The 13,889-nt window shown below is 36.3% G+C and overlaps 3 protein-coding genes across 5 annotated transcripts; all 3 read left to right on the forward strand.

The window, feature by feature from the left end:
• The first annotated feature begins 996 nt into the window (after positions 1 to 996).
• LOC105967961 (putative beta-1,4-xylosyltransferase IRX10) lies at positions 997 to 4,204 on the forward strand. The gene is made up of 4 exons (XM_088825443.1): positions 997 to 1,487; positions 2,312 to 2,700; positions 2,959 to 3,200; positions 3,329 to 4,204. Exons 1-4 carry the CDS (start codon positions 1,382 to 1,384, stop codon positions 3,840 to 3,842), a joined length of 1,251 nt encoding a protein of 416 aa, XP_088681569.1. The 5' UTR covers positions 997 to 1,381; the 3' UTR covers positions 3,843 to 4,204.
• A 1,191-nt stretch (positions 4,205 to 5,395) lies between these two features.
• On the forward strand, positions 5,396 to 8,361 carry LOC148766883 (putative late blight resistance protein homolog R1A-3). The gene has a single exon (XM_088825787.1). The coding sequence runs from the start codon at positions 5,490 to 5,492 to the stop codon at positions 8,331 to 8,333; it is 2,844 nt and encodes a 947-aa protein (XP_088681913.1). The 5' UTR covers positions 5,396 to 5,489; the 3' UTR covers positions 8,334 to 8,361.
• A 198-nt stretch (positions 8,362 to 8,559) lies between these two features.
• LOC105968115 (transcription factor bHLH103) lies at positions 8,560 to 12,998 on the forward strand. 3 transcript variants are annotated; one of them, XM_012992732.2, is made up of 6 exons: positions 8,560 to 8,931; positions 9,404 to 9,469; positions 10,876 to 10,941; positions 11,594 to 11,802; positions 12,046 to 12,181; positions 12,339 to 12,688. In XM_012992732.2, exons 1-4 carry the CDS (start codon positions 8,929 to 8,931, stop codon positions 11,753 to 11,755), a joined length of 297 nt encoding a protein of 98 aa, XP_012848186.2. In that variant the 5' UTR covers positions 8,560 to 8,928; the 3' UTR covers positions 11,756 to 11,802; positions 12,046 to 12,181; positions 12,339 to 12,688. The 3 variants fall into 3 exon arrangements, 2 of the variants coding, with proteins under 2 accessions (XP_012848186.2, XP_088681916.1); XM_088825790.1 differs by having other exon boundaries at positions 8,584 to 8,931; positions 11,594 to 11,848; XR_016034533.1 differs by lacking the exons at positions 8,560 to 8,931; positions 9,404 to 9,469 and adding exons at positions 9,956 to 10,098; positions 12,694 to 12,998 and having other exon boundaries at positions 12,339 to 12,564.
• The last annotated feature ends 891 nt before the right edge of the window (positions 12,999 to 13,889 follow it).

Consider the following 13,889-nt stretch of genomic DNA (forward strand, 5'->3'; position numbering starts at 1 on the left):
ACTAGTCATAGTGTAGTACTACAAATGCATAGATAGAAGAAATATTTCAAAATAATTAGGTGGTAGTGGATTTAATTCTATAATCAATAGTAGTGGATACCCATAACTTCTAAAATGCATATCACCTACTCGAATGTCAGTTATAATATCAAAGATGCTCCCATTCTTTAAAGAAAGGAAAAGGAAAAGGGCAAATTGCTTCCAATGAACTACACTTTTCATTAAGTATTGAAAATAAATTCTAAACTGACTTATTATTTTTCATATTTGAATTTAACATGTATATTGCCTTGACTATCCCTACTCGGGTGGAAATTACAACATATTTTCGTTTTCGTCGATTTCGACTGAAATTTTTGATATTAACAATTAGAACATAATTATAATTTTTGAATCCGTCGATATTGATCCGGAAATTGTAATTTTGAAACAACAAATTTAATTCCAAATGTCGGAAATCTCTGTTTTCTAATTCATCTATTTATATATTTTTTTTAATCAAAGTTGAATTATATGATATTCCAATTTCCGAAAATCTTTGGGTCCTTTAAAAAAAATATATACATTAATAATAAATAATAATATTTTTCTATTATATTATAGGTGAATTTTTGAATTTGGAACAGGTTTTTTCTTTCCAATTTTCAAATTTTCCGAATTTTCCGATTTTTTAAAGAGTATAATAATAAAACCCGACATGTCAAATTTGCATCACCATCCTGCCTGACGAACAAGTAAGAAGCTAAATATTTCTTTTACTAAATGATTTTTTTTCTTTAATAAAAAATTCCTCATAACAAATTCAATAATTTTTGTTTTTCATATTTAAACTATCCTTTGTTTTGAAGCAAGATACGTAAAACATAAAAATAAATGAAATATAATAGCATTTCATATATATATATATATATATATATATATATATATATATATATATATGTATATATATATATAAATATATATATATATATATATATAGAGAGAGAGAGAGAGATTAATAATAATAAAAAAAAAGAAAAGGTTTTGAGGGTGAGTTAGCTAGAACGGTTTGAAGGTGAGAAGGACAGGGCATCGAACTGGCAAACGAAATGCAGCTTTCAATAACCAAACAAGTAGTAAGCAAAAGCAACACACACACACACACACACACACACACATGCAAGTGAGAATATTGAAATATGTGATTGTAAAATGATGATATATATATATATTTCCCGGTTAGTGAAGTCTTATATGGAAAGACAATAATACTCGGAATGTAACGCTTCACCAAACTTCTATTACATACATACATACTTACGACTACTCATTTGCCAACTGATTAAATTAAATCCTCTGCCCATTTTTCTTTCAAAAGATTGTTTTTTTTTTTAAGACAAAAATGGTGTTTGGCGTGCGGGCTCTTCTTCTTCTTCTCTCTTTGTTTCTGGGTAATTATGGTGTCGAGGGAATTGGCCACGCCTCCGTACGTACTGAGAGGATTTCAGGTAATCTTTTTGCCGATTCTGATTTCAATTACTTTTTTTTTTTTTTTTTTAATTTATTTATAAGCCTTCTTGTGTTTGTTAAAATGCCTGTGTGACCAATCCACATTGGTTGCCATTAATATTCTTTCTTGAGGTTGATTATGTTTTTTAAATTTTGTTTGACGCAATATTCTCAGTGCGAAACTGGTGGGGTTTTAATTACTTCTTTCGTAAAAATTGTTTCTTTCATCGAGTAGTAGTAGTAGTAGTAGTAGTATGAATATTTCCTCACAATTTTTTGAACTGTAACTATTTTTACTGGCTTAGAGGAATAATGGATTGTCATAATTTTGTAGTGTAATTGTCCTTGAAATAATGCGAGTTGTGTCCTGTGAAAAATTGGGTATATATATATCCTATTCGCTACCTTTATAGATTTCATAGTGTTGGATAACGAAAATCGTAGAGCTGTGTTGTAAGATGAATGATACTGAAGATCTATTATTGGGGATTTACCCTCTTTCTGAATCATATACCGCGCTTTATCACCGAACAAATCGATCATATATCGCGCTTTATCATATGCTAATTAGATGATCATTCTTCTAGGCAATGCCGTTTTGTGCACATAATGCATTCAATTCCTAGTATGCTTATTTGTATTACGCTCCATTTCTTGGTCGGACCCTTTCCAATTCATTTGAGTTTCGCATGCTTAAACCGTAGGTTGGAGTGCAGTGACTTTTATATAATTATTTTACTGAAACGTAAAAGAAAATGTCGATGGATGCGATTAATTTGACAGACCGGTTCCAATGTTGTTCTTTGCAAATATATGTATGTAGGAAGTGCTGGTGATGTTCTTGAGGATAATCCGGTCGGGAAATTGAAAGTTTATGTATACGAACTTCCAAGCAAATACAACAAGAAGATTCTGCAGAAAGATCCACGTTGTCTAGCACACATGTTCGCTGCCGAGATATTTATGCACCAGTTTCTGTTATCCAGCCCTGTTCGGACTCTCAATCCAAACGAAGCTGATTGGTTCTATACACCTGTTTACTCGACGTGTGATCTTGCACCCAACGGATTGCCATTGCCTTTTAAATCCCCAAGGATGATGAGAAGTGCAATTCAACTCATCTCGGCAAAGTGGCCTTACTGGAATCGAACTGAAGGGGCCGATCATTTCTTTCTTGTTCCCCATGATTTCGGAGCCTGCTTTCATTATCAAGTATGCTCTCTCTCTCTCTCTCTCTCTCTCTCTCTCTCTCTCTCTCTCTCTCTCTCTCTCTCTCTCTCTCTCTCTCTCTCTCTCTCTCTCTCTCTCTCTCTCTCTCTCTCTCTCTCTCTCTCTCTCTCTCTCTCTCTCTCTCTCTCTCTCTCTCTCTCTCTCTCTCTCTCTCTCTCTCTCTCTCTCTCTCTCTCTCTCTCTCTCTCTCGTATTTTCTTGATTTCCACAATGACGTTGCTATGATTTGTCCCATTGTAGGAAGAGAAAGCTGTAAAAAGAGGCATTCTTCCATTACTTAAACGTGCTACCTTGGTTCAGACATTCGGACAACGTAACCACGTTTGTTTGAATGAAGGTTCGATAACAATACCACCGTACGCACCCCCAGAGAAAATGCAGTCTCACTTGATTCCACCCGACACTCCAAGATCCATCTTTGTCTATTTCCGTGGTCTGTTTTACGATGTCAACAACGACCCTGAAGGCGGTTACTATGCCAGGTATAAAACTGCTTTCTTTAGACAATCCGAAAAAATAGAATCTACCCGAAACATAAATCTAGGAGCATTGCAATATTACTTAATATAATCTATATTCCCCGCCGTTAGCATTTCGTTTCGATGTACAGAGGGGCAAGAGCGTCCATATGGGAGAATTTCAAGAACAACCCACTATTCGATATCTCCACAGACCACCCAACCACGTACTACGAAGATATGCAGCGTTCGGTTTTCTGTTTATGCCCTTTAGGGTGGGCCCCGTGGAGTCCGAGACTAGTGGAAGCCGTCATATTTGGTTGTATTCCGGTTATAATAGCAGACGACATAGTATTACCGTTTGCTGATGCTATTCCGTGGGAGCAAATTGGTGTGTTTGTAGCGGAGAAAGATGTCCCGTATTTAGACACTGTCCTAACATCTATCCCAGTTGAAGTTATTCTAAGGAAGCAGAGGTTACTCGCAAATCCTTCGATGAAACAGGCAATGCTATTCCCACAACCTGCACAATCGGGAGACGCTTTCCACCAAATCTTGAATGGGTTGGCTCGTAAACTACCGCACGAGGGGAGAATATTCTTGAAGCCCGGTGAGAAGATTCTGAATTGGACTGCTGGACCAATTGGGGATCTCAAGCCTTGGTAAATATATAGAGGAGTGCAAATTTCCACTTTATCCGAACATATGAAGCAAGATTGCGTGCTCGTGGCTGAAATAGTTTGTTTCGTACGTACAAATGTGTTGGAGGAATGTGATAATGATTGGATGCTAGTGTTTGAATTCTTCGTTCTAAAGCATAGTATTCGAAAGAGATGTAGTAGGGATAGGCATGGAATTTCATGGTTCTATTGAATTGAACAATTTTTTATTAAGGGTGTGGACGGTACGGTTTGCTTCGATTTTGAGCTAAAATCGAACACTACTCGATACAATTGGTTTCTAGGAAATGAAAAACCATGAATGTCGGTGTCATTTGGTTTTAGTTCATTTGACTTTTCGGTTCGGTTTCTGGTTTGTTTTCCCGTTCATCCATTGGCATGAAAATAGAACAAGGGAATACAAGTATGAAGTACCTAAATAGTAAAAATAAGAAAAGAAAATGCAACAGCCAAAGGATTTGAAAAACAAAACGAGGAAAGAACTAAAAACCTCGCCAAATTAATAATTTTCTCCGGTCCCGACTTGGGCAAATGGGCTAAATGAATAACCTTGCTAACTACATCAAAGAATAAAAAATATTTAATCCTTAAAAACCCCATGTAAACATAAATAAATAATCGCTAAATTGAGTGTTCCAACAGTCACATTTTATAGTGCAACAAATAGATATTATTTCAAACATCACAAATATCACAAATTATAAAATTGGCACCCCTTATATATTTATTTTATTACTTTCACACTCCTCTACAAGAAACAACATGTACAGATGAATTGGGTCGGCCATCTCTAATCTTTGTTTCATTGTATAGAAAAGGGTAAATTACAAACACCCCCCTGAGGTATGGTCAATTTACGAAAAACCCCCCTTGTTTGGATAATTACATCTACCCCCCTCGACTATGATTTTTTCTTACACCTTCACCCTTATGGTGTCAAATTTAACATAATCATCTAGATTTTGTGGAATGTGCTCTAGTTTGCACTCGTTTTGTGTAAAAATACAGTTTTCGATGCACCACAATCTGATATATACAAGCCAAAAAACACATATTATGATCATCTTGCTTCAAAATGTAGAGTTCGAATGAGATAAAACGGGTACAAAAGTGATAATATTCCATATAATCTTGAAGATTCCACTAAATTTGAGGAGTTGGGGGGTTATTGTAATTATCCAAACAAGAGGGGGGTTTTGTAATTTGACCATACCTAAGGGAGGTTATTGTAATTTACCCTATAGAAAATGTATGAGGAATATGATGAGATGTGTAGTACAATTTGTTTTGGTAAAATCCCAATTAGAAAACTATGAAATATAATACATTCAGCTTTGACAAATTTAGAATTTAATATTTGTATTTGGAACATGTTCCTTCAAATTGCCAGCTAATTTGTTTTGATAATTGCCACTTGCATGGATAGTTGGTTTCGATGAACTTGCCCAAGAAGACTTTGACTTATTTTTTTGATGAATAGTCCATTTCTTTAAGTGTTGTGTTTTTTTTTTTTTAATATTTTTTTTTAAATATTTTAATTTGCTGCTGCTCCAGCCATACATATTATAGTTCACTTTGTATTCTCCTAATTCACAAAACAAGATTTAAAGAGGATCATATATATATATCAGAGATGGCAGCTTATGCAGCTCTTGTTTCTGTTTTGACTATCATTGACCAGATCCAAAATCATCCTCGCTTTTCGATTTCCTTCGACAAGAACCAGATCGAATCTCTCGGCGAAAAGGTCGGTTTCTTGTTGGATTTCATAGAAACTGATACTCATGGAGTTATAATCGAGCATGCACGAGTTTTGGAACGTCGAATTGCTTCTGCAGCCTATGCGGCTGAAGACGTAATCGAATCTCATGTCGTTGACCAAATTCAAGCTGCAGGTTCGGTTGAAGGCCATCGTCTACGGAAAGTAGTGAAAGATATCATGCTTTCAATGCGCCTAAAGAAGGCTAGAATGGAGGAAAATCACGCCAGTTCGATTTCCATGCTCGACCTCGAAAAGGTAATAGAAGACATGGATTCTATCAAGAAAAAGGTTATGGAGTTCAGAGATGAAAGTGGATCCAACGAACATGATATGCAGCCCACATCTACTACTTCATCAAGTACACCTCGTATTACCACCGACAAGAATACTATGGTCGGATTTGACGAGCAGTTGATTAGTCTTTTGGACAAGCTCACGGGGCAAAGGTCTAACCGGCAAATCATTCCAATCGTTGGCATGGGCGGCATTGGTAAGACTACTCTCGCCAAAAATGCTTACGAACATTCACTTATTGCGCACCATTTTGATATTCGTACTTGGGTTACTATATCTCAAAAGTATAATGTCAAAGAACTTCTCTTACAACTTCTTTCAATGATAAGTAGTGAAATCGACAGTGAACATGATGAGCAATTGTTAGGACAAAAGTTGCACAAAATACTATGGGGTCGGAGATATTTGATTGTAATTGATGATATTTGGGGCATTGAAGCTTGGGACAATGTAAATCTTTTCTTTCCAGAAAACAACAATGGAAGTAGAATTGTTGTGACTACAAGGATATCGAATGTGGCTACTCACTTCGACTCCTCGTTGTTTGAGTTGAGTTTTCTAGATGAGAATAAAAGTTGGGACCTATTTTGCAAAAAAACATTTGGTGAGGCCGGTTGCCCTCTTGAACTGGAGGATATTGGAAAGGAGATTGTTAAGAAATGCAAAGGACTTCCCCTTTCGATTACTGTGATTGGTGGACTTCTTGGAAGGTCTCATATGACCCAAAAATACTGGAAAAATATTGCAAAAGATTTAACCTCCTTTCTCAACTCTGGAGAGGACGAGAATTGCTCGAATATATTATCTTTGAGTTACACCTACTTGCCTGCTCATCTTAAACCATGTTTTCTCTACATGGCAATTTTTCCAGAAGACCATAAGATTCTTGTCTCTCGATTGACCAAACTTTGGGTGGCTGAAGGATTTATAAAATCAAATGAATCACAAAGCTCGGAAGAGATTGCACGAGGTTACATAAATGATCTCATTGACAGAAATCTCATTTTAAAACATACAATGGGATCGAATGGAAATGTGAAAAATTGCGTAATCCATGATCTTGTGAGAGACTTATGTCTCATGGTGGCTCAGAAAGAAGAGTTTATCTGTGTGATCGAAGACATTCCACGAGGAACAGAAAGGGGACGTCGTATTGTATGTGATAAAAAAATTAGACAAGTGAGGTATCCGTTTAGTGTCTTTCATACGGTGCGATTGGCCCCACGTACTAGTACTTGGGTTACAAGCAGAGATGGTCGTACGTTTCGTGCTCTTCGTCCTTTGCGATTGGCACCACTTACCCGTACTTGGGTCACAAGCATAGATGGTCGATTGTCTAACAATAGATTGCTGAGAGTAATGTCGTCGAACAGTGAAGCCAAGAAAACAGATTTACGCAGACATATTGTTGATCACGTTAACATGCGGTATCTTGCTTGCACCAATTTCAAGTTATCCTCCGCTTTTGTGCTTCCTTCGTCAATAAACATTGTCTGGAGTTTGCAAACAATAATTATCAGAGGGAAAATTGAAGCACCATCTCAAATTTGGGAGATGCGACAACTTAGGCATGTGGATATCTATAGATTGTGCCTTCCTAATTCTCCTTGGAGTTATGGCCACAAACAGGATGAGTGTGTTTTGCCAAATCTCCAGACACTTAAGAAAGTAGTAAACTTCACGTGGAGCAAGGAGGCTTATAAGAGAGTCGTCAACGTTAGGAAATTGAACATAGTGTATGACGATGAGTGGGAATGGTCAAATAATAATGACTATTGCCTCCACAATATTTGCCAGTTGCATAAACTTGAATCACTTTCATGCTTATCGTATTGTGGGGATGAAAGGTTGAGGAAGCTTACATTCCCAAGTTCGCTCAAGAAGTTGAAATTAGATGGTTTCATGCTTGGTTACGAAGATTTAACAGTCATTGGTTCGTTACCCTGTCTCGAAGTTCTAAAATTGAGAAATAATTCGATCATAGCACGTGAGTGGAATCCTGTCGACGGGGAATTCCTACGCCTAAAATCCCTCTTAATATATGGGAGTGGTTTGGTTAATTGGAATGCCGACACCTCCAATTTTCCAGTTCTGGAGAAACTTGTTCTTGAATATATGGACAAATTGGACGGAATCCCTTTAGATATTGGAGAAATACCAACGCTTCGACATATTGAATTGAATGTGTGCAATGAGTCTGCGATTATATCGGCTATGAAAATAGCGGAAGAACAAGAGGATGCTGGCAATGACATACTTCAAGTTCGAGTTGAGTTCCGTTTTGAGTACGAATTACAGCTCTTTCAAGAAAAGATGAAACAATCAGCCGATCACAGCTTCACACGAAATAATTTTCAAGTCGTTGCTAGAAATATGGTCCCATTGGCTCATAATATAGTTGAAGAGTATGAGCAATATTAAAGTCATCTATATCTATATATATTCTATACCCCTCTCTATTCATACATTATATATATATATATATTAAGTATATATATATCTCTATGGCCCCCAAATCCCGCCCCCCTATTTATTTTCACTTTTTTTTTTGCCACTTCTGCTCTAAAACGGCGTCGTTTCATCAATACCGCCCAATCACGTTGCACAATTCTTTTCTTTTCCCTTTTCTTCTCGCGGATGCACGATCGACCTCTGTGCTTCTCTTTTCCTTTTTTTTTTTTTTTTTTTTTTTTTTTTAATTCTGCCCTCCGCCGCAATCGAGGACTTCTTCTCTGTAATTCTCTCCAGGTGTTGAACGGCGTGCATCCAGGTGTTGAACGGTGGTGCACGGGGCTACAATTGCTGACTCTGACCGCCGCCCTCCCCTGCCGCCCTCAATCAGGTCTTCCGCCGCCGCCGCCGCCGCTTCGTTCGACGCCACCGCCCCAGCTGTCAGCGTCACTTCCCACCTCATTCTTCGTCCAATTGCAGACCGCTCCCCGTTTTCGATCACATCCGACTTGGATTACTCAGGAATTGTCGGTGCCCACCCCTTTCCTCCAACTCAATCTCAGTCATGGTACTGATCCTAAATAACCTATTTAATTTAATTTACTTTATTCGTGTGATACACGACGATAATTACGAGCATGTCGATCCGGTTTGTTGTTCTTGATTATTATTAGAGCAACTCCAATGCTAGATATTAAAATTGAGTTATCAAATAGTCATTTGATATTTGAAAATTATTTTAATATTGATTTAAAATTCATCTACTCCAACCATAGTTATCAAATTAATTATCAATTGGAAGTTTATGGGTGGTTTTATCCGTAATTGCCACGTGTCAACTTTTGATTGGGTGTTTAGGAGGTTACATTTTTGATAACTCAATTTTCAGCAAGTATTTTTACAACCCAAAAGGTGAAATATCAAAATTAAAACCTCATTTGATAACCCCATTGGAGTTAAAGATTTCCAAATTTAAGTTTGTAAATGGGAGTTAAATGTTTGAATACTCTATTTGATAATCCCATTGGAGTTGCTCTTAGGTGAGGAAAGAGAAGATGGGAGACAGAATAACTGCACTTCAACAATTAGTCTCACCTTTTGGAAAGGTATAATTCTAATTTTATTCAATTCAACAAGTGGCCGGATTATATATACATATATGGAGTTTATTGCATTTACTACCCCTGTGAAAATCGCAATTGCGCGATTCTCCCCTGTCATAAAAAAATTAGCAAATACCCCCCTAAGAAAAAATGTCAAAGCCATTTAGGTCCCTTAGAGCATATCGTGTCCCACACGCGCATCCTGTGCGATTTTTTAAGAGAGTTTTGTTTATGAAATGACAAAAATAGCCTCACACAAATAAACATAAACTCAGCTGGGTTTAATTTGGAATAATCTAATTTCTTAAGGATCAATTTGTAATTTATAAAGTTCTTTTAAAAACCCTAATTTGCACCCTCAATCTTCACCCCAGCCCCAAATCAGCCACCTACTCCTACAAATCATCACCATCGCCGGCGCCATTGTCATCACGGGAATAGGCTTATTCACCGACGCTTTGTCTCTGCTATCCTCTCCGCCATTTAGATCCAAAACTCAGGTTTGCAAGTTCTGAAGGTGCAAGAAACAAGAAAATGGTGTTGTGAATTGCGGCCGCGATGAGGGAAAAGACCAACAGCAGCAGCGCTCCGGCAGTCGAGAAAGGGGCGGCAGCGGCGGTGGTGGAAAGAGGGTGAGCAACTGGTAGAAGATATGAATCTATAATTATTTCCAACTCCAATTTATCTTCTGCTATTACTAATTACAGACCTGGAAGATGGTTTCGGTCCATAATAGTACTAAAGTCGATGGTGAGGGGTGGCGGCGGTGGCGGCGGCGGTTGGGAAGAAGATGAAGATGTTCTTTTTGGGTGGAGTCGGGGGTGGTTTGACGGGGTAGAACCGTAGAAGATGATGTCTTCTTCTTTATTTTTTTTACTTTTTTTTTTTCTCTTTTTTAATTTATTTGTTCATATTTAATAAAATGGAAATGTTCTCAAAAAAAAAAATGGAAATGAATAAAATTTCAAAACAAATATAAAACACTCTAGTTTACAATATATTTTTAACCAAAACAATTAAACTACAGATTTTTTACGGAAATAAAATAAATAAGAAATCAAATTGTGTTTTCAAATAAAACTATTACAATAAAAAAAATTATACATTTTTTAATTGCAGAAACACCCCTGGGGTATTTTGGTCTTTACGCAGCTGGTCAATGGGCTAAAATGTAAATGGGTCGAGTGTGCATCCTAAAAATAAGCACAGGGGGGTATTTGCTAATTTTTTTATGATAGGGGGGAATCGCGCAGTTACGATTTTCACAGGGGTAGTAAATGCAATAAACTCTACATATATGATGTACGATTAAATTTTTTCGATATATATGCTAATTATTAATTAATTAGCAACCTATTTTGATGATATATCATATGTTATAAGATTGAATCTTCGACCATTTTCCACAGACCGATACGGCTTCTGTGCTTTCGGATGCTATCGAATACATCAAATTTCTCCACGAACAAATCAGCGTAAGCATTTTATGATTAAGCACTATTAAATTAATATTCATTTCGTGTTTTTATATATATATATATATATTCGTTCTCATCCTCTTCTTCTCCAGTTCTCCCAATTTTTATGTATTGGTATTGATTCGATCGATTTTATTTTACAAACAACGCTTGCTCAACCAACCACAATTCTCGGTTGGAACGCTTACACTGTTCTTTGTATTAATTTAATTTCTTCCCAGACTCGTTCGCCATTACCACTGTCCTTTGTTTATATTTGAGAGTTTTTCATGTTTTTTCTAATAATTTTTCATACTTTGTACAGTATGTCTTCTCTTTCTTATGAGCTTCCTTTTGCTTTAGTATCATCTTCTTATTTTTTTTATTACATTGGTGGTGGCGAAATGAGGTGTTGTGGGTTTTTTGCCTCAAAAGTTTTTTAATGTTTCATCCAATAATGTTTCTGATTTTTTACAAATTGTTTTTCTTTTTTTTTTTATGAATTTTCTTTTGGTTTTACAGTTTGTACGTCCCCAACAATTTGCTTACGAAACCTTATCCCATCTTCCTGTAAAAATTCTTTATACCCCTAGCAAAGTGTATTTGAGTTTCTTTAAATTTATTTGTGGAGAGACGATTCCTCCTATTCATTTGTTTTTACGATTATTAGGTGTTTCCTTTGGGGATTCTTCGTGTTAGCTCTTCCGTGTTCTACAACACCGTGCCTCATTCGTGTACGCCGCTGGATTGTACTGGTTATTTGATCTGCTCTTATTATGAGGCATGCGGTTGTACGTCTACGGTCGTTGCTGTCTATTTCGTTACGATGTGATACTGCTCGGACCATTGCCTACACTTCTTCTACAGTATTTTCCCGCGGTTTGTTGCTACTCACTATTCACTGTACATGGCACCTCTTTATTATGTATGTCGGGCGGAATACCTATGTTTGTGCTCCAAATTATTAAATTTACTAATTCAGAAAGAGTTAGATGGTAAATTCAAATACTCCGTTTTCTTCTATATGATAAACGGCACAAACTTTTTTGTTTACTTCTCTTACTGAATATTGTCCAATAAAGCACCAGCTTGTTTTTATTTTAATTTTTTTTTAATTTACAGGGAATATATATATTTTGTCGGCTACGGACAACCTCCGTTACCATTGCTCTGATGTGTGTTTCCTCTACCATATATATGTTCTCTTTTTGTGGAAATGATACCAAAGGCCATGTCTTTAATAACACTTTCCTTACAGGTATATGCTTCCATATTCATAACTTCAACTGCCTTGTAATTTACAGAGCTTTTTTGCACTTACCATATCTTTTTATCTGCTCTGTGCCCTCTCACATGACGGCCGCCATAAATTATTTCATTATGTCTTATTTACGAAAAATTTCAATATAATGCAGCTGCCTGTTGTCGGTGCACCACATGTTCTGTTACCACACTTTTTGCTTTTGAAAAAATGATGTCCCTCTACGGGTTGCCTTAAATAGGCGTGACCTTCCACAGAAGTGCATTGCTCGTGTTTTTTGAAAATTGTACTCCTCATAAGAAGATCTTGGCACACTGCTTTTACTATTATACTCTTGGGAAAAAGTGAACTGATTTTTTTATTCGTTCATGTTACCACAGGTATTTTTCTACTCTATAATGTACCGCTGTATGTATACAAATTTTCTTGTATGCAACAATTTGTCTCATTATTTTGTAATATTTTTTTTTCCTAACTGAAGTAATATGCATTTTTTTTCTCTGTTGCAGTTGTAAATATTTTGCCTTCCACATTCCTAGGCTTATGAAAGTGACTATTATTGATTACGAACTGTTTTGTTTGGGTTACTAAAAAGATGGGGGAAAGGGGCAGGTTCTTTATAATTCCTTTTCCATTCTGCCTAATATTGTTTTTGATATATTTCTTATTTTCGTTTTTTGCCCATTCCAACCTGATATTCGAGTTTTGAAGAATGCTGATCTACTGTCGATTACTAAGATAGGAGAACTTTGCCCTCTTTGTTTTTTTTTTTTCATGTACAGTTAATAATATATATAGAAGTTCCTTTATTTCATATGCTACCGTTTTCTTTTAGGCATGAATTCAGACACTTTCTTTTACATAGTTTAACAACTATTCATTTAGTAAAAGTTGTAGTATGAAAATTGTAAAACATAAATTAATTACTTACTATATTCCTTGCGTAAGATAAATAAAAGGATAAAAACTGCAAATTTTCTTCACTTATAAACTCCAATTATAAACGCAAGCCTGCTTTATGGTCAAACTTTAGTATCAAATCACTACAGCTACGGTCGTCTAATTTATGTTGTGTTTGAAAAGGACTTTCGCGTTTTTATTTAAGGGGAAACTACAGATAAATCCCTAATCCAAAACTCAACACACAGATCAGTCCCTAGGTAGTTTCCCCAAGCAATTCAGTCCCTATTCACGCGTCTGACATGCAGTTCAGTCCCTAATGTGATTTTTATATATTTTATTATATTCTCTCTCTTCTTTTTCACTCTCACCATTTTCTCTCTCTTCTTTTTCTCTCTCTTCATCTTCTTTTTCTTTCTTCTCTTTCTTCTCTGTTTCTACTGCTCTCTTTCTTCTCTATTTCTTCTCTCTTTCTCTCCTCTGGTTTTCTCTTTTTCCGACGAAAAAATCACTGTAAAACCCACCCACCCCACAATGGTTTCGAATCCCGGAAGGTTATTTTACTGTTGCCCACACCATGGCTACTCCCATTGGTGTGAACCATTTGAAGTTGGGCAAACTTTTTCCAACTCAAATCGTGAAGAAAATGAAGCTACAAGTGCGTCGATGAACCAAGTCCATCAAGAAAGTGAAGTGAAGAATTGCAATTCTGAAGGTGGAGTAGTTCATAGTTTGATAGTGTTGAATCTAGTAATATTTGCAGTCTACATGCTATGTAAAACCTATGTACTGTTGTTTAATTAGT

The sequence above is a fragment of the Erythranthe guttata genome, chromosome 11 (genome assembly GCF_056151865.1).
Source record: "Erythranthe guttata isolate IM_541 chromosome 11, IM_541, whole genome shotgun sequence".
NCBI lineage: Eukaryota > Viridiplantae > Streptophyta > Magnoliopsida > Lamiales > Phrymaceae > Erythranthe > Erythranthe guttata.

What these genes read in the sequence shown, in the direction of transcription:
- LOC105967961 (XM_088825443.1), top strand. Translation starts at nt 1,382, where the DNA reads ATGGTGTTTGGCGTGCGGGCTCTTCTTCTTCTTCTCTCTTTGTTTCTG. An exon ending in ACGTACTGAGAGGATTTCAG is followed by an intron (nt 1,488 to 2,311) that starts GTAATCTTTTTG and finishes ATATGTATGTAG; the next exon opens with GAAGTGCTGGTGATGTTCTT. An exon ending in GAGCCTGCTTTCATTATCAA is followed by an intron (nt 2,701 to 2,958) that starts GTATGCTCTCTC and finishes GTCCCATTGTAG; the next exon opens with GAAGAGAAAGCTGTAAAAAG.
- LOC148766883 (XM_088825787.1), top strand. Translation starts at nt 5,490, where the DNA reads ATGGCAGCTTATGCAGCTCTTGTTTCTGTTTTGACTATCATTGACCAG.
- LOC105968115 (XM_012992732.2), top strand. An exon ending in TAGTCTCACCTTTTGGAAAG is followed by an intron (nt 9,470 to 10,875) that starts GTATAATTCTAA and finishes CATTTTCCACAG; the next exon opens with ACCGATACGGCTTCTGTGCT. An exon ending in TTCTCCACGAACAAATCAGC is followed by an intron (nt 10,942 to 11,593) that starts GTAAGCATTTTA and finishes TACGATTATTAG; the next exon opens with GTGTTTCCTTTGGGGATTCT.